This window comes from Atractosteus spatula, chromosome 4, assembly GCF_055471065.1.
Source record: "Atractosteus spatula isolate fAtrSpa1 chromosome 4, fAtrSpa1.hap1, whole genome shotgun sequence".
Lineage (NCBI taxonomy): Eukaryota > Metazoa > Chordata > Actinopteri > Semionotiformes > Lepisosteidae > Atractosteus > Atractosteus spatula.
Window position 1 is genome coordinate 16350613 of NC_142709.1, and position 18925 is coordinate 16369537.

General features: G+C 43.1%; 1 protein-coding gene across 1 annotated transcript in view; it reads right to left on the reverse strand.

The window, feature by feature from the left end:
- Positions 1–1088: 1088 nt before the first annotated feature.
- dop1b (DOP1 leucine zipper like protein B) overlaps positions 1089–18925 on the reverse strand; it is a 57986-nt gene continuing 40149 nt past the window's right edge. The window contains exons 24-38 of the mRNA XM_088913750.1: positions 18757–18891; positions 18533–18588; positions 17952–18056; positions 17094–17160; positions 15118–15262; positions 14860–14942; positions 13079–13188; positions 12350–12499; positions 11151–11212; positions 9873–10001; positions 9445–9581; positions 7608–7663; positions 7307–7459; positions 5706–5838; positions 1089–3368 (exon numbers count right to left, since the gene is read on the reverse strand). Coding sequence (XP_088769876.1) covers positions 3120–3368; positions 5706–5838; positions 7307–7459; positions 7608–7663; positions 9445–9581; positions 9873–10001; positions 11151–11212; positions 12350–12499; positions 13079–13188; positions 14860–14942; positions 15118–15262; positions 17094–17160; positions 17952–18056; positions 18533–18588; positions 18757–18891 — 1770 coding nt within the window. The 3' untranslated portion in view covers positions 1089–3119. The remainder of the gene's footprint in view (positions 3369–5705; positions 5839–7306; positions 7460–7607; positions 7664–9444; positions 9582–9872; positions 10002–11150; positions 11213–12349; positions 12500–13078; positions 13189–14859; positions 14943–15117; positions 15263–17093; positions 17161–17951; positions 18057–18532; positions 18589–18756; positions 18892–18925) is intronic.

Below are 18925 nucleotides of genomic sequence, written 5' to 3' on the forward strand. Positions count from 1 at the left end.
GCTCTCAACTGGCTACCCACTGACGCTAAACAGGGTTGAGCCTGGTCAATACCTGGATGGGAGACCTCCTAGGAAGCTATGGCTGCTGCTGGAAGTGGTGTTAGTGGGACCAGCGGGAAGTGCCCATCCTGTGGTCGGTGTGGGTCCTAATGCCCCAGTATAGTGGCAGAGACACTATACTATACTGTAGTGGGCGCCATCTTTCGTGTGAGACGTTAAACCGAGGTCCTGACTCTCAGTGGTCATTAAAGATCCCTGGGCATTTCTCGAGAAGAGTACAGAGTTATCCCGGTGTCCGGGCCAAATGTCTCCCCGTGGCCTCCAAATTGTCCCCATGTATGATTGGCTTGCACTTGCCCTGTGATGGACTGGTGCCCTGTCCAGCGGGTACCCTGCCTTGTGCGCGTTGTTTGCCGGGTAGGCTCCGGCTTCACAGCCACACTCACCAGGAAAAGTGGAAGTGAAAATGGATGGATGGATGTAATTGAGAGAGCTGTTGAAAGGGAATTCTCCCTTTCCGGACTTCCCGAGCGGTCTGAAGACGGAAGAGTTAATCCAAAGAGTGGGAGAGGAATAATATGTTGCTGCTGACAATCTCAGAGGGAAGAAAAGCTGAATAGTGGACTGTGCAGGCCTCTCTGAAGGGAGACGACAGGGCCATATGGAAGGGTTCCGTCCACATGACACAATGACAGGCCACTCAAACACACAGGTGTTAAGGTGACCATGAGGTGCGTTCTGTGGTTCATGGGTCAGTTGCACCACATTTAAGTTGGTCAAGATTAGTTTGATGTTTCTGTAACACATCTTCTTTTCAGCACTATCATCTCCCCCAACAAGATGGTTACCCACCAGTAAAGAAGCTTTAGTGTTACGGGAGGTGTTTAACTTTTATAAAAAACTTGTTGTAATAAAACGGGTGTCTAGACAGCCAAAGATGTACACATATTTAACTAACTCTTAACATGCCCCTTTATTTTTTATCAATATATCATATTTAATCTAATCAGATCTTTTTTTTTGTAATTTTACATTCAGTATTCATTTCCTGGAGGTTCAAGTGTTAGTCGTGTGCAACACAGACAATGTTTAAGACATTAAGTTTTTATTAAATTTGCTGTTCACAGGTATGTTTATTTACAGGTCACAATTATTTAAATATCAGAGTTTTTAAGATGCACAGAGTAACATTCATGTAAGGAAATAATTAAATGCAGACATTCCCAAGAAAACAGAAAAAGAGCTAAAATCGTTCCCTTTAAAGAAATAACTGGTGTGTTAGCGATTATGTGCTTTGCACATTATATCCTAAAGTAGAGGTCAGCAATGCTTTAAGCTTCCGCTGAATACTGGAAAATCCTTTTAAAACTATTCAAAAAGCATTATTTACTACCCACCACTGAACTCTTTGTTGAGTTCTGTTGCAAAAGCTTTCACATTAGTATTCATGGATTAATACAGATCAAACTAAAGAAGTTTTACACTTATGGTATACACTACAAGCATACTTATTGTGGATAGTGAATGAACTTAAAAATAATCAAAAATGCATTTGAACTAAAACACCAAACTTATGTCAATCATGAAACAAACTGAAAGTGCTGGGCAATCAAAACATTCAAAAGATATTTCACGTATCAAGAGCCGAGAAACAGGAAATCTTACAGCATTCATTAAAGTGAACATTGTTGCTTCGTTCTCAAACCCTTTGGAGAAAAGTGAGGGTAGGATCAGTGGTGAAAAATGCAGGAAAGTGTTAGAAGAGGTTAGAGGAAAAATACTCATGTAAGAAAACACTGACTGTCCCAGAAACCACATGACCAAGTTGGCCAGGGGCTTAAATAAAATAACGGGCAGCAACACAATTCACTTCACTAACATTTGCAAAACTGTTTAAATTTGGGAGTAAGATCCTTTAAAATGAGAATTTTATCTATCCAGTTATGAACACAGAGCTCTGTCTAACCTTGTAAAAACCAGCTGCACTAAACCCCTAAATATTACCTATGGATACATCTCCCTATTATCTCCTAGAAAACTGACATCAGCATGTCCAGTCTCTCTGTACTAACCTCCTTAACCTCCAGAAGCAAATAAGGTGAAAATTAAGTGAATTTAAGGCAATGTGCAGGATATAAAGGGGGCCATTATGAGAAGAACAGAAACACAGTACTAAACACTTCTTAGTCTAGTACAACTAGGTGAGACTACATTTTGGCCCTCATGCAATGTGCACAGAATGTGCTCATTCATAGAGTTGCATAGTGCATCTATCTGTCCTTGAAGATACTGTTCAAGTTGAAGTTTGTGGTTACAAGTTTTCAACTCAATTGTAATGTAGGAATTTCAAACTCTGGAATTTCTCAACAGCACATATTGAGTGTAAAATACAGACTCGTAACAGATGCAATAAATAAGAGTGAGTTCAGCAGAGACAGAGCACAGTATAGGCCCTTATCTACTTCAGAGGAGTAAAGCCCAGCACTCCTTTAACCCTGCAGCACTCAGGAGTCACAGGTGTGGAGTGTAGCAGCAGGGTTTGATTTAGTTCAAACTTAAAGCAAGCTGAATTTTTAAAGGTCGTAATCAACACTCTGTGAAATGTACGTTATATTCCATGTTGCAGTTTACATACAGCATAAGCCCAGGAATGAACAGGCACTGATATGGAAACAAATTTACCTGCTGTGGAGAAAAACAGATACAAGATGAAGGAACAGAGCTGAGTTAAGGAGACAGTTTATATCTCCTGTCATGTCTTTGCCAAGGCATTTTGAAAAACAGTAATGGTAAGAGTCAACAGAAAAGATAACCTCCATTAAAACATGTTAAAAGTCCTTTTTTTCCCCTGTGTGGCAATCTCTGAATTTATCTAGAAATATCAAGAAACAACTCTAGTAAATTCGGGGGCCAGTTTGGGGTCAACATCAATTTTTCAGTTCAAATTCAAATCAATACTCATTTCATTTTATTTCATTCACAGAACTAGAACTGGTTGAAACTGACCCCAATCAGGCATGGTGACCTTGCGTCAGATATGAGGACATTCAACAAGCAGGGATCGTGGTTCCAACGCAGAGTGTGGGAACACAGAGTCAGTATCGTACGATGTTTCCGGTTTAATTGTCCATGGTCTCCAGGAATTCACATTCAATATTTTGCTCCAGTTTTTTCAGGGTGGCCTCGCTGTGGGCAGCAGGGTACTCCACGATGGGCACGGGCTTCGAGGCCGAGCCTGGACCTTTGAAGCTGAAGCTCAAGATCCTGAGGAATGGCGTGAGCTGGGTGATGCTGGAAATGGACCTCATGGTCAGCAAGGGGAATTCCAAAAGTTCGGCGCGGGATGCTTCGCTCACGCCATTGAGATCCTGGCAAAAGGGAGGGGAGAAGAGAGAAAGATTTCCCCAGTAAGATCATTTTTATTGCCTTTTGGGAGACTGAGAAATTAGTAGAAGAGAAAATAGCGCACTTTGAAGAACGCACAACAAAACAGTTGCAGGCAGGAAGGCAAGAATGAAAAATAAGTTGCAACAAAGCAGAATGCAGCGTCCCAAAATTATTGACGTGAAGAGTAACAGATTCTGGAAGGTAATTCCTCAGGTGTCTTCATTAAGCTTGTTCTCAAACACCGAACTCCTAAGGGCAAAGGGTTTCCTGGTTCATATTCCAGAAAGAAAGTACTGACACTGCAGTAAAATGTCAAATGGTGGGTTTACACAGTTAAGGCATTTAGCCGTCTCACATCTCAGATTTTACACGAAGGTCAATTCTGTTTGTTGATGCCTTAGAAGAAGGAAAATTACATTTAGTATTAACATGAACTACGGTAGCCTTGCCGTTGTCATTCTTTTTTTGATTTTATACAAATAATCCTTAATCACAAACCAATATCAAATATACAGATATACTTTACTACATAAAATAGCCTTGTCAGGGAGCTCTGAAACTAACAAGAAAAATATACCGGGATTTTTTTAACAATGAGGCTATGAGCATGCATCAGAAAGATTAATTATTATTTATTCTATGTTGCGCTGAATCTGAAATTAGATCCTGCTTAACTGACCTTTATAGGAATGCTCCTGAAATAGGACTCTGATAAGTGGGACTCCCGGCTCTCTGACACAAAACAGGACATCGTAAATTGGGTCCAGCTTGACGCCTCCAGTAACAAAGTGCCTAAAACACCGCCTTTCAGTCTGCAGCTCCAGGAGGGAGTAACAACTGGAGTCAGACCCGGCTAGAGGTCACCTGACACCAATCCACTGATAAGGCCTGTGACCCACCAATGAGGAAGATGTCATGTGGTGGGGGAAGAGGGCACTACATCAATCAGCAGCCCTCATTAAATAGCTCAAACCTCTAAACAGCAGTGATGCTCCCCAAGACTCTGGTAACTCCGCAGCTAAAGAATCATGTGACTGTGACTACTGCTGTCCAAACTGGAACTAAAACCAACTTAGCAGAAAGGAACTGCCAGGCCACAACTAACCAGAATTTGGACCAAAAATTCCTCTGCAACAAGGGTGGTTTTGTGACAAGCTCCCAGTAGTAATTTTGTGCCAATCACTGAAATAATACTAAGTCTCATAAGGACTGGACCTGGCCAGTTAAAATTCAGATGAGCATACATTCAATGTTTACATTATAATACTTAAGCTATTAATCCAAACACATGAGTGTCTGATAAAGATTAATTACTTGGCTTTCTGGCGTTTAGAAATTGTTCATGAGTTCAATTCAATAATCCAATATTACTGTATTTTAACGTCATGTTATTAGTATAGTTTTCTATACTAAAAAGACTGATCAGCTATTTGTATCATGGCAGCTTGATTCATATGTATATCCATACTCTATTGTGTTTGGCACACTTTATCATTGCAGTAATAAAATAGTATATTGTGCTCTTTTAATCCAGATATGTAAATTGCCCTTAGCTCTGATTGATTCCTGGAAGCCAAAAGGTACTTCTTGACTTAATTGTTTCTGTTTTGAATTGTTTCAATAAATTCAAACCATTACGACACTACACACTGCTGCCACCTGTAGTCTGATAATTACTGTAAACCAGCCAGTTCACTATAACCTACACTGCTCTTCATGAGCACCAGACAAGGCTCACCAGAACAGATGTGCAAACAAAAAAAGCTAAGCATTATGGCACCACAGACAGAATCTGTGACACTATAGGACACATTGGGCAAGTTCTTTTTTAATTTTCTTTGGTTCCGGGAGCAGCAGTATTTGTTATAAAAGGTCTTCCAAGTCCTGGCATGAAATGCATGCTTGACTGTAGACCTGTGTGCTCCTCGTGTCGCTCATGTTACTTTGCCGACCTGAAGTGACCACAGCAGGTGATCTACACTCACGAGAAACTCACAGGCTGGGAGCACCACAGCTCAAGGGACAATCACCAGGAATTATCGCACTTAGACATGGAGTAACCAGGAGGCCGGTGTTGGAAGATACTTGTAAGACCTGATGACTTGTATCAAGTTTCCTTCTAATCTCCACTGCTTTTAAACAAACAAGACCTCATCCCTGTAAGGATACCACACACACAAAGGCAGCACTGAGGACTGTCCCTGAAGGCCTAGAACTTGAAAGCCTTACACATTCAGCTTTCTAAAAATACACCCTGTAGTAAAACACCCGCATGTCGCACAAAACATTAAGGAGGGCTATTCTGAAGAGTATTATACCCCATATCTCTTGAAGAGATGCTCCATGATCCGGACAACATGGGGCTTGCACTCCGGGTCCATCTCCACATAGCTGCTCCCTGGGCCAGCGTACTCATCGACGTCCACCTCTGGCACGAAGGCCCACCGGTACCTGCGATGAAATGAGCACAGTGGAACAGGGCGCGAGCACTGAGCCAGTTACAGCGGGGAAGTCACGGTCCTCTCCCTCTGAAATCCAGACCACATGGCACTTTGCCATAGCAGAGGACCAGTCTTTTCTGCTGTCTGGGGAGTGGCATTGTGTGTGCTCGGAGCCCTCAAACGTTCAGGTTCGAATCCCAATACCGAGCGGAGTGAGCTTTCCTTGTCACACCAACACTCCTTGCCCCTGACCTGTCCTCTCTTTGCTTGGGGGTGCGCTCTGAGATCTTTTAAAATCATGTGGACCTTGCTGCTGCAGCTGCTGCTGCCAGCTATCATGCCCGAAACCCTAGAACAAGCAGGGGAAAACCTGACATTTTAAAACACTTATCCACCAAGCACCTGTGCATTCGAACCTCCTCAACAACACGCAGAGCAGAGCAGCAAGACAGTTCTGTCAGGAGTTGTCAGAAATGAATATAAATCCAAAAATCAGTTGCACTCAGAAAGTGGTGGTGATAAATCTGAGGTCCTCTCTGAAGGAAACCCCTAGAAAGGTTCAATATTCATTCATGGCATGCATGAACATGGAATAGAAAAAGGTTTACAACCACTAGACAAGATACTCATGGGTCTTTCAGCATGAAATCAATCACCTCACCATTGCCCTGAGCCCCTTTGATTCTCATGATGTCTGTCATGTTAAAGCGGTGATTTCTGGACCTGAATGACCATCCACTCGGAAGCAGAGGTGCTCAACACTGACCCATGTTGGACCCCCTAGCCCAACATAAAATACCCATTTCCTCATCACTGATAAAGACTGAAGGCTGATTTTGAGACTGGTTTAAACCTTATAGTTCGGGTTGTATAACTATTTTGCAATATAAAAAAAATGTCCTGAATACAAGATTCTTTTTTGCCCTTTAATCCCAATCCTCGCACAACACATAGTCCGATTTTATTCCTTTTTACATTAATTCCTGTGCCCCTTGGCGCTCACGCGATTCTTATACTCAATATTCATATTCATATCCATCAACCCTCCTGCTGTGTTATGTAATTGAACTCAATTGAGGGAATGTGCTCATTTACACCAGTGACCTGGCCTAGAGACTTACACCAAGATTGCACAGAAGACAAAGTAGAAAAAGACTGAAAAGAACAGTCAATAAAAAGTAAATAACAAAGATGGTGGGGCAGCGTTAACAAGAACGGGGGTCAGGCAGAAAGTATTTTAATGGGATCAAGGAAAATGCCCTCAGTTCACATGTCCTGAAGGGGCAGTCATAAGGCTGTCTCCCAGATCCCAAGTCCTTTGTTAATACTCCTAATTCCAACAAGCACACCGCAGATTCTGAGGACTGAGCATATGACAATGGGAAAACTCACACCCATTAAGGCCAAGCTAGCATTCCGGAATGTTCTTGTTTTAATAAGGAGTTCAGAAAGAAAGATAAAAAAATGTCACCACTTACATCTGGAAGAGAGGCATCCTGTCGGGGGGGAAGGAGAGGGCAGTGTCCAGGAACTTACAGGCCGACAGATACAAGTCCAGCTCGCCGCGAGAGAAGGAGAGCAGGGGGCCGTTGCCATCCCCTGCCTGCGTGCCGTTCGCCTTGCTGACGTGCCTGAGCAGAGAGGAGAAAGCAGGCAACCACCAGGAGTGTAAAAGCTACGTTTATTAACCTTAAACTCGGCATTGAAGTAGTTATAGACTGATTGGATTGATTTTGTAAGCGTGTTGTGCATGTAAAAGAAGAAAACAAAATGTCTTACTTTGAAATTTCTTCTTCCTCAGCTAAACGATCCTCAAGCTGGACAAAAGCCTGGATCTAGGATTCAGAAAACATACCTTTATTGCAAAAAGATTAATTGAATTGAATAATGGATTGACTGATTTTGGTCAAAAAAATGTGGATAAGAACATCCACAGATGCCAAGCCTGTATAACCATGTTGGTATTAACATTCCAAAACTGCAAGCCATCGAAAACATAAACCTGACACCTTTTTTCTCTGTTGCAGATTTGCCACATTCACAGTGTCATGAAGTAACAGCGAAGGTTTAGCACAACAGCAAATGTTAGTTGCTAGAGAATATGAATCAGCTTTACCACAATGTGAACAGAAGGTAAAAAAAATACACAGCCAGCCTGGCAGGAACGGCCATAGTCCTTGAGACCACAGATCTACAGAACTAGATTGTCTAGAGTCAAATAGAAATTAATCCTGATGAACCTGGGTTATCTGAAAGTATTCTATCAGTCTTTTAAGTTGCAGAATTTTTATACATTTGCAGAACATTTATGTCTTGTAGTAACATCTTTCCATAATAAAAAAAAAACATGACAAAAAACATGCTCCTCCTAGTAAAAAGGAAACTAGCCGTCATCGGAATTAGTGGCAATCCTTTATTTCACAACACAAACTTGCTTTCTGTCTCAGACAGCAGGTCAACAATACACCTATCTCCCACCTTTGCAAATGCAAGTGAGCTATAAGGATTAATAATCAAATTATTGATCAGAACACAGGAAAAGTTGTTACAGTATATCACAAGTAAGTGATTGGTCAGCCAGCTCGGCACTAGTGGCCCCCAACAGTGTCGTTTCTCTTCCAACAAAATCAGGGTGCCAACTCAGAGCTTGTGCTGGGGCCACTCTCTCTCCTGCTTGTTTCCTCTTCAGCTCCATCTGAAGTGACCTCTGCTGTCACAACCAGCTAAGAGAATGGAACCTCCCAGGACTGCCTGAATGTGACCTTATCCGAGTGAACAGCAGAGCCCACTGAGTCTGTGCTTGTACCTTTATCAGCTTTTCCCTAGACCCAGTAATGGCCATCGTGCTGGTTCCCCATTTTTATCTCTGCTCTAAAACACAGGGCAGCACACAAGCTGATTTTCCTTACCGGACAAGTCAAGACCCATTTCTTTGAACAAGCTAAAGATCATCTGACCTGCTTGGGATGTTGTCTCAGGGCACGGCTGGTTGATTGAGAATATAAGAACAGTTACAAATGCGAGGAGGCCAGTCGACCCAGACAGCCCATTTGGTAGCTAGTTTCTTTGAGAACAGGCTGAGAATCAATTCTCAGGCTGAGAGAATGAACCACAGCCTGCAGCCAGACAGTACCAGCGTACCTGCACAAAGCCTGTGAGCAAAAGCCCACAACCTCTCCATTGCTAGAACAGGAAATCAGGTATCTCACATCATGAGTACATGCTTTAGAATAATCAAGCAATCTTGGAATTCAGGACAAAGAATTTAAGTGTTCTTAAACTACTGTTTATCTGAAACATCTACTCTAAACGAGCAGAGAGACCGTTAATTTCTGAACAGAGATCCCAGTGTGATGGAGGTGAGGCTACATGAATTAATGACTTAATTAAACCAATTAGGCAGATAAGAATTCCAATATGCACTTTCCAGATCTTAAAAATGTACTAATTGAAAGAAGCCTCTAAAACGGGCAGGTTCCTGACACTCGAAGCCCCTGTAATACAGGCTAAAACTTTATACATTCAAGTCCTTAAAGGTATCGTATCTGGAACAAGAGGTCACAGTGGTGCAGGAATGCCAGTGGGAAGGAAGAAGTGGACTTTGGGAAGTGCGTACCAGCTCCGTCACCATGATGGGCCACAGGGAGGTCAAGTGCTGGGGCGAGATCCGCAGGAGGAGAACTCGGAAGGTGAAAAACATCTGAGCAGCAACGAAGGGAGTCTGTCCCACCCGCAGGTTCTCCGTGAGCCGCTCTGTGAAGAACAGCAGTCAAAGGGCATGAAACCTACAGAGCTCCCAGGTTCACTCCTCACACGTGCTCGTCTCCCAGACAACGGATTCCAGGATTACACCCCACACCCTTTCTTCCAGGTATAATCCTCACACCTGCTCTTCTCCCTGCCCCTGGATTACAGGTGTACACGCCACACGCCACACACCACACCTTTTCTTCTCTCCACAGGGAGCGTGACACCGCACAATCAGTTCAAGGAAAAAACCTCAGTCAAAAACCAAAAAGGCGGCAGCTTTAGCTGTGTACGTACCTTGGATGAGAGGCAGGTAGAGGTGGTACTGATCCAGCTCGCCGCTAAAAATGGCGAAGGCCTGGCGTTTCAGCAGCATGGCCTTCTGCTCGTAGCTGGCAAACAGCTTGAGAGAGCTGCTCTGCATGCCTGTGAAAGAAAACAGAGGAGGATGCAAGAACATACTTTTCTATCTAAAAGGATCAGACAATTATTTGGAACCGCAGTTTGGCACTACCCCTGTGCTGCATGGGAAGGATTAGGGCCTGTACACAGACTCCTCCAACGCATCTCCCTGTCACTTGGCTTCACAGTGCCTCACCAGAGAGGTCAGCACCAGTGAATCTCTCATGAACCCACAGTGAGCTCACAGGGGTCCTGCAGGTTCTAGAGGCACCAGTTTATCCGCCTGTGAGGACACCCTGGCTGAGTCAAGCTCAGCCAACAGCTGCAACCCCTGGCTCTATACAGGCATATATAACCTGCACATTCACACGGACAAGCCCTGCAAAAGTATTCAGAGCCTTCCAGTGGTGTCCCTTTTTAGTGAAATTACAAAATGATGCATACACATTCTTTTAAGCTTAATATTTTACTCAAAACCTAAATGATCGCTATGAAATACATTCTAAGAGTAAGATAGACTACAGCAAAATTCACCAAAATTGTTGTAACGTTATGGAACAAGCGACCCATCCATGCTGTTGAAGCCAACATCCTGGTTTATTTCAAGAACCTGGGATCAATTCAATTACCAAACGTGCCAGATGATCCAAAAAATCTTACGTTTTTATATGGAGTTTACTAAGAAACAATGACTGACAGCATTATAGTTGGTGAAAAGCAGAATTTTTTTAACCACGATATCCAGCAAACTATTTTTATATTTTATTTGGTAAACAGGAACAATTACTATCTTCAATAAGATGATTTCCACTCTGACTCAGCATCTGTCACTAACAAAACCAAAGATCATGTTAACATTTGATGGGTCACCCAGAGATTCTGGAAAACTGGCACCAGGGTTTCAGTGATATTTAAAGAGCACTGGGCTCAGCTACTGAAGAATCTGTCTTCCGGTCTTGTGGACACCTCTGGTGTATGCCTATGGACACTGGATATTAGATACAATGTGAACAGCAAATGTAAGTGATGTACTTGTTATTGATGTCATAGAACACTTTGTTAGCCCTTCTGCTTGTTTTATGTGCAGAAACATTTGAAGAGAATGTTTTATGGCAAAGGATGGGAGATAATCACTCCGCTCAGGAATTGCTGCAGGCTGTTTCCATGACTTACTCATCAGGTCTTTGAACATAGTTTTCTCGTGAGTCAGAAGATGATCCACGATGGACTTCCAGCTGAATAAGACACAAAACAGACAATAATCTGGATGATTTAGTGTATAAAGTAACTTCAAGACAAAGTGATGCACTAAAAAACTGATACTGAAGTGTGAAGAGAAGTGGTCAAATTTGCGCTCAAGCCAGAATTCTTTGTGGGATTTTCAGCCTGGCTCCAGACAGACATCAACCTTGTGTTTGAAGTTGCCACTGAATCTAAAGGAAACAGACTGTAATAATTATAAGAAATAACAATTCCTTAAACTCATAAAGCACTTTACAGGTAATGGGGACTCCCCTCCAACACCAATTTGCAGCCCCACCGGGGTGATGCAACAGCAGCCATAGTGCACCAGTATACTCAACATGAATCGGTTATTAGTGGGGAGGAGAAAAGAGTGATGATGTCAGTTCATAGGTGGGGATTATTATCACAGCTATTTATCAGCTGGGTATTTTACTGGAACACTTCAGCTGAAGTACCTCGCTTAAGAATACAGTAGCAGTGTGTCACATGGGATTAAAACCCATGAAAATCTAGTTCGCAGTCCAGACCACCATTGCAAATTGGTGCTCATCTGATGCCAGAAAAATAGAAGTACAGGAGTTGTCCAATGGAGTCAGAGGTCAATGCATCATTCAATGAATCCACAAAGCATGGTCCTGAGAGATTGTTTTACACATCCAATGTGATGTTTGACATTCCCTGTGCACTGAGTACAGATGGGTGGGACAGCCTGCTAGTGAAACATGTCTACAGCTGGGGAGAGAAAGCCAGGGAGCCTGGTTATAGTTTCGATCCAGGAATGTGATCACAGCCCTGAGGTGTTGCCAAGAAGCTCTGTGACACAACTGTGTCACAAAAATGCAGTTTCTCAATTTCTGCAGTTTCTTTCAGGTGAAAGACTTCCCTCCAGGTATTTGTTAAATTGAATAATCAAATATACATTTTGAAGCATTTTTTGCACCTTCTCTGCATAAGCCTTGATGGAGTATGGCGTGGATAGAACACGGTTGAGCATTTATCATGTTGCTCTACTAAAAACACTTTGCAGCTAGTAAACGAGTAAATGTGAGCCTTAGTACAGGGTTTTCTACTCACACAGGGCTGAAGAAAAAATGAAAAAGCAAAGGGGCACCCCCTAGGGTCCTTACTGGGAAACACAGGAGGTGTCCATTTGAAAGAAGAGAGGGTCCATGAAGAGATCAAAGGCCTCCTTCTTCCAGGCCCTCTTGGTATAGGCATATCCGCTCAGGCTGCTCAGGAGCTGGGAGCCTGCTCGGAAGCTGGGGATGTTGTAGGCACTGCAGGAAGGACACATTAAAAAGGAACCACTTAACAGGATCCGAACCAAGATGCAGTTCATTCCATCCAATTCCTATCCACTCTTTCCAATTCAGGTTCATGGGGAAGCTGGAGCCTATCCCAGCAGGCAACGGGCACAAGGCAAGGTAGCAAAAACAAACTTTACAAAATGATAATCATGGAGCTAGAAGAGGCTAGATATGAGGTGTTAGTTTTGAGACCTTTACATCTACTAGAAAACTTGGGGAAAACATACAAAATATTAGAATATATTATCAAAAATGTAGAATTTTAAGCCTCGTTTAAAAAAACTGCGCAATTTTAGATACCACGTTACAAAAAATACTCTTTTGAATCAATTCATAGAACAGCAACCGGATACATTTCAGGGCTTAACCATCTCTTTGTCAACTGTTTTTAAGTCGCCTGGGGACACGGGGACAGCGGACAGACAAACTGACACTCGGGTCTCCCCTTCCGTCCCCCTGCCCCCCAGCTGCTGGTGACCGGAGGCCGTGAGGTTCACAGCCACCGGCCAGGCTGTCTTACGCAGGTGAGGTGCTGGGCAGTTACCATACCTGTGGTTTTTCAGGTAGGGAAACACGAAGTACATGAGCCGGGAGATGAGCGGTACGGCCTTCTCCTTCTCGTCGCTGCGGTACACCATGTCCAGCAGGGGGGCCAGCACCTGACACACAAGGCCAGGTGTGAGGCAGGACTCGGGGCACCTGGCTTTTACGGTATATACAGCTCTGAAGTATCAGTCAGCCATTTCTGTTAATATCTTCTTGTCTATGGACTCTGTGTTTTAGAACTACAGTCGGAAGTGTAAGTATTGGCACAATGAACTGAAAGTTGTCATTTTTGCTCTGTGCTAATGAAATTTGTATTTCAGATGAAAAGATTAACATGAGGCAAAAGTAGAGAATTTTAGCTTATGTTTCTGACTAAATGTTTAGCCATGTTAGAAAAATGTCATCAGGTGTGTTCAATTCCCATATTATCAGGTCAGCATTGGTACTGGGACAAATTAACTTTAGTAAAGTAAACCAGTGTAAAGTTTTTAAGTGTAAACTAAAGTATTTGGGTGAGTATTAATGTCTCTCATAGAGGAAGGGGAGAGAGATTTGTCTAGCGTTGCTGAGGACAGCTCTCTGCTCTCTCTTCAGCCTCACTGAACTTAAGTCTTTAAAGAATATTAGAAAGCTTTCTGTTGCCTTGACCATGCAGCTTGGGCCTCTGTGTAAAAGCACAGGAATGTGGATAAGGGCCCCTAATTGATAAGGAAGATCTTCCAGGTCTGCAATACAGACCATGGCATCATAAAGCCGTACACTATAATAATAAAGCTGGCTCCAAACAGTCTGCTCTCCCTTAATGCCCAAGACAATGGGCCAGAGGTCACCCAAAGAAAGATCCTCCAATGAGGGACCTGCAGGGTGGGTAGGTGGGTAACAGGATTATACCCAATAACAACCTAAGCCAATCAAAACCAATGTGATGTAGCACCTTAAATGCTAGCGCACAACTCATTTTTGATGGTTAACTCACTGCTCATCTTCTCTCACAGCCAAACTGACAATCTGACTTTACCAACCATGTGACTGCAAGGAGTCTGAGTCAGGACTTAAACATTTCTCCAAGACACTAGGCTGAGAAAGAGAAAGTCAGTAAAGTATGGAATTCTGCCCAAGATATTCTTTCTATAACAGAAGAGACCTATTTTTGCCTGATCAATAAAATAAAGTAGTTGGGACTCTTTTTTTTGTCTACATCCTGAATCTCCTAGTGTATTCATTCATGAAGAAGCTAGAGCCGGGATGAATCAAGTTCTTCCCACCCACCTCACTTGTGGCTGGAGCAGCAGATGACTGTGCACAGACTGTTTTAATAAAATGTAATTCTAAGTGTAATAATATGCCTTGCCACTGCACATGACATATTTCACTTCACTGCCCCTATTCTTACACTTTTCACCATAGATGTAATCTGAAACTAGCACCTTTTAGGATCACCCTAATGAAAAAAATGAGCTTTCAATTGTCAAATTGTCATTTTTCCTTGTGCTTCCTCCAATTTGCCACATACATGGGTTTGCTTTACCACTTGGGTCTCTCTTAAAATATCCAACACAAATGATTTCAGTTTATAACCCAGATTTTATCTACACAGCAGAGGGTCCGGGTTTATATCAAACTATCCACCCAAACAGCTCTTGATGTGTTTCTAGTTCTTTTCTCTGGTGGTTCCCTGATATACAGAGTCTCACTGGGCCCATAAGGACCAACCCTTCCAGTATTTTACCCCAGGGTCACCACAGCACCACAGAGAGAAGGACAAACGTGGGATCTGAACTTACCTCAGCAAGGAGAGTGAGTGCCTGCACGCTATAGACTGAGGGCACTGAGGACGGCACCATCGCAGCTGCCTGGGCTTCAGAGTCTGGAGGAAGAGCACTCATGAGTGGCATTGTGAAAAAGATGAGATTTGTGAGACATCGTTAAAGGCTGCTGTGCCCCTGCCATAGGAAATACTGCTCAAACATACAATTTCTTATACTTAATAACACCAAACCGCTGTTTGATTAAAAGTCTGATGCTTATGCTTTGCACCTTACCGTACAAATCTATGTCAGGGTCCTCCTCCTCCAGACACACCTGAGGCTGGGCTTTCACTTCCAGGTTGCGGCTGAGCCAGCTGGTTTGCTCCAGGGATGAGCCCGCCACATTGCCCACTGCTTCCAGGATCTTCTGGGTCACCTCCTGAAAGGAAACAAAGCTCACAGGGGCTGCTTTCGGCCTTGAAATGTAATGTGTTCCACAACATGAGAAGTTTCCAAGGAACAGCTCCTCTGTCCTTGACAGGTATTGATACAACAGAGTGTGAACATACTAGAACTCCCCCAGACATTGCAGCTATCAAAACACAACAAAGATTTTTCTACCCACATAAGGCATCAAATCTCCAGAAGCTAAAGGGTGTTTTAAGAAATTTGCACACCATGGGCTGGCAAATCAGCTCCATTTAGTCTCTCTAAAACTTCCTTTCTTTTAGTTAACCTTTAAGCACTTAACAACTCGGGAGCTACTTAAATTTTAGAAAGATAAGGAGAACAGTGCCTATGAGTTGAGGTCAGGTGGAGTGGGGTTACTCCAGGGGCATGGGGCCCTTCTTGCTGTGAGGGGGATCCAAGAGATACTGTCATGTTGAGAAGGAGCCACTCGAAAGTTTTGTAAGAGCAATGATATCTGGCATAGCACTTGTAACAGAGGGGACAGCTTCTTTTGCAAAGGGAATGGTGTCCTCTTCCCATCTCATACTTCGCATCGACTAGAGCAGTAGTCCTCTGTTCTGGTCCTGAGGTACCCCTGTGTCTGCTAGTTTTTGTCTAACTGGCCCTTTCATCACCGGAGCTAACTACTGCCAGCAATGGAAGACCTTGCTTGTCTTGGCTTTATTTTTTTCTTTACTCAGGCCTTGGTTTAGAAAACACCCCAGTAGTAGCCCTGGATAACTCTTGTTCTAAAATTTCATTCTGCCGTTATTACTTCTACAGAACTGTTCTTAATTATTGTCTAATTTGTGTCAATTTTCTATTTGAGGTTCTTTTTAAAAAAATCACTGCTTTATATTCTTAAAGGGCTGAGTTCTGTAATAGGGACGAACCAATTGTTAATTAGTTTCAGGACTGTCCTCATCAGGTCTGCTGGCTGAGATCTAATTGATCGGACTTGAGCAGAAGGAAAGACACTGACACTCTGTGGGCATGTCTGACAGTGTCACTCGCAATAAAATGTCTTGTCATCATCAGTTGATCACCTCTTATGAGCCGTTTCCGCAGAAATAAGGGATCCAATTCCTAACTAGAGAGTTGAGGACAGAATGCATACGTTTTCTGGGCTGGAGGTGTTGGAGATACTTTAACTGTGGTATTTTTTAAACCAATGACTGAGTGCAAAAAAGAGTCTAAACAAGCAAGCAGATAGGTTACAGGCACTGGTGATTAAGGGCAGAGTCGGAACAAAAACCAGCAGACACAGGAGTACTCCTGGACCAGTACTGAGAACAAGTGGACTGGAGACTAATCTTAATGAAGGCTGTAGGAAGCAGGTTTTGTTCCTCTTTGTCTACTGCAGATCATGAGTAACGCTTTTATCACTATGGAAAAATCAGTGACTATTCATCAGCAGGGAAGTATCAGCTTCATTTAACATGTGAAGTGTCTTGTGATGCTCATTCCTAATCTGCCCTGCTGCAGTGACACAGGAGGTTATAGAAAACACTCAGTACATGTACCAAAGTGTTTTCAATACTACAGGCAAAACACCAACTCCATCACCAGCGTTACATTTACACTGCCTGCTTGCGCTTGTTTGTTTTTGACGAGGCCCCTTGGTGCTCGGTTTTTGGTTTCAAGGGAGGCGGGTCAAAGAACAGGACCCCTAACTCCACTGCTGGGACTTCAGGGCTGGTCCCAGGTGAGGCTTCACCCTTGCGCACCTTGTCAATAGCTCTGGCCTGCTGACGGCTCTATTGCCTGTGAATGTCATGGCCAGCTCTGCATGATGAACCACAGGTGGAACAAGACTTTACCTGCAGGTCTCGCTGGTCCTTTTTGTTGTCAAGACTGGGGAGTCTGTTCACAAAGTCATTGAGAATCCTGTGGTGTAAAAACAAACATTACATAGATGTGACTATAGACTTGGTGCATCTTATTTAGTAGCCAATTTATAAGCATTTGTGAGACATACTAATTTTTTCACTCTAAACATGAAACTTTTGCATCATGTTAATCATTTATTAGTGCCAATACACCTTGCTACAATACTGTGTGTATAGTCATCTACCGTTTCGGCTCCAAGATCAAAATACCAGGTTTATTCATAATGCCAGGTGTATTCTTTACAAACCAAGACCTTTTTGAAGTGATGGAATTAGTGGAGAACAACATTTGTATTAAGACTACTTAAATCAAGGGATGTTATGTTACAATTGTGTAATACTCTAGTAAGACCTCATTTAGAAAACTGATATTTTTTCATCCCTATAATACAAAGGATACTGCTACTGTGAAATAGGTTCAGAGAAGAGCCAACAGATAGATTTCCAGACTTAAGGGAATGTCTTTTACTGACATTTTCGGTCTTACAAAGAGAAGACTACTCTCTTAGCGAACCTGTGTCAAGTATTTAAATTACGCTTGCAGCCCAATACTGGGTGAAGCTGACGGTATCTGTGGTCTTCTATCAGGTGAAGTAAGTGGATAATATAAACAATGAGCTATTAATATATGCTAGCTGAGAAAATTACATTCTGGTAAGGCTTTTCTTCACACTAATATCTTTATCAATACTGTTCAATACAATGTTGTTCAATACTCACTAGTTTATTGTATTATGTTCTGCACCAGCACATGTCTGAAAGCAGTCACTGCCTGGGGGCTGCACTCACCCGAGGAGCAGGAAGTGGCCAGGAGGAGCCAGGTTGAGCTGCACCGATTCCTTCAGGAGGCCGAGGAGGGGCGTCGTGTTCTCCTGGAGCGTTTGTGCGGAGACCCTGCAAGAACATCCTCCACTGATGCCGAGCCAAACCAAAGCCTTAGCCTCATCTTTTTTCTAGCGCACAAAACACCAATGACACATCACGAGCTGAGAAGTACCACCACTGATTGATCTGCCAGCTGTCCGTGACCCATGTGGTCCGGTGCCGGATTCCTGCTACCTACAGGTCGGAGCACCAGCTTCAGTTTCTCCAGCCTCTGTGCGAGACTTCATCAGGCAGCAGGCTCTTACTGGACACCCTGGAGAGAACTACTGCACTTGGAATGTAACTTAAAAGCATGTCAGGATAGAAACCAAAGCAAATAATTTTGGAGCATGTTGAATATCTAGTAGTCAGTTCCACGCAACTAGCTGTAATAATCAATTAATCCCATGTAATGTAATCCTATGAAAATGGCTGGCTTGTATTTTCCCAGTTTTCAGAAAATAAACCTTTTTATTAAAAGATCCAGATCCACAATGATCGCTTACCCCTCCATAAAGGCATAGCTGAACTGGAGCATGGGGATATCCACCAGCGTGGACTTCTGTAAGACAAATGGAAATAGACCTCACAAGACATCCACCACACCTAAAAGATCTTGGGACCACAGCGCTTTGCAGGTCTAGCTAACCAAATGCATCAGAAATCCCCAGCGAATCAAAGTGGCCAGGAGAAGAAAGTGAATGCTGAGCAGTGAGAATAAAAGAATTACCTGGTCTCCTTTAATCTGGTGAGGCTTCTTCACCACCTCTTTAACCAGCTGCAGGATGGTGTCTGCTCTCAGGGTACTCAGGGCCTTGACCAGCGCCACGATCGTCAGTTGGGGTTCACTGGGTACCGGTAGAATCTACTCAGAGAGTTACGAGGGGTTCAGTGAGAGA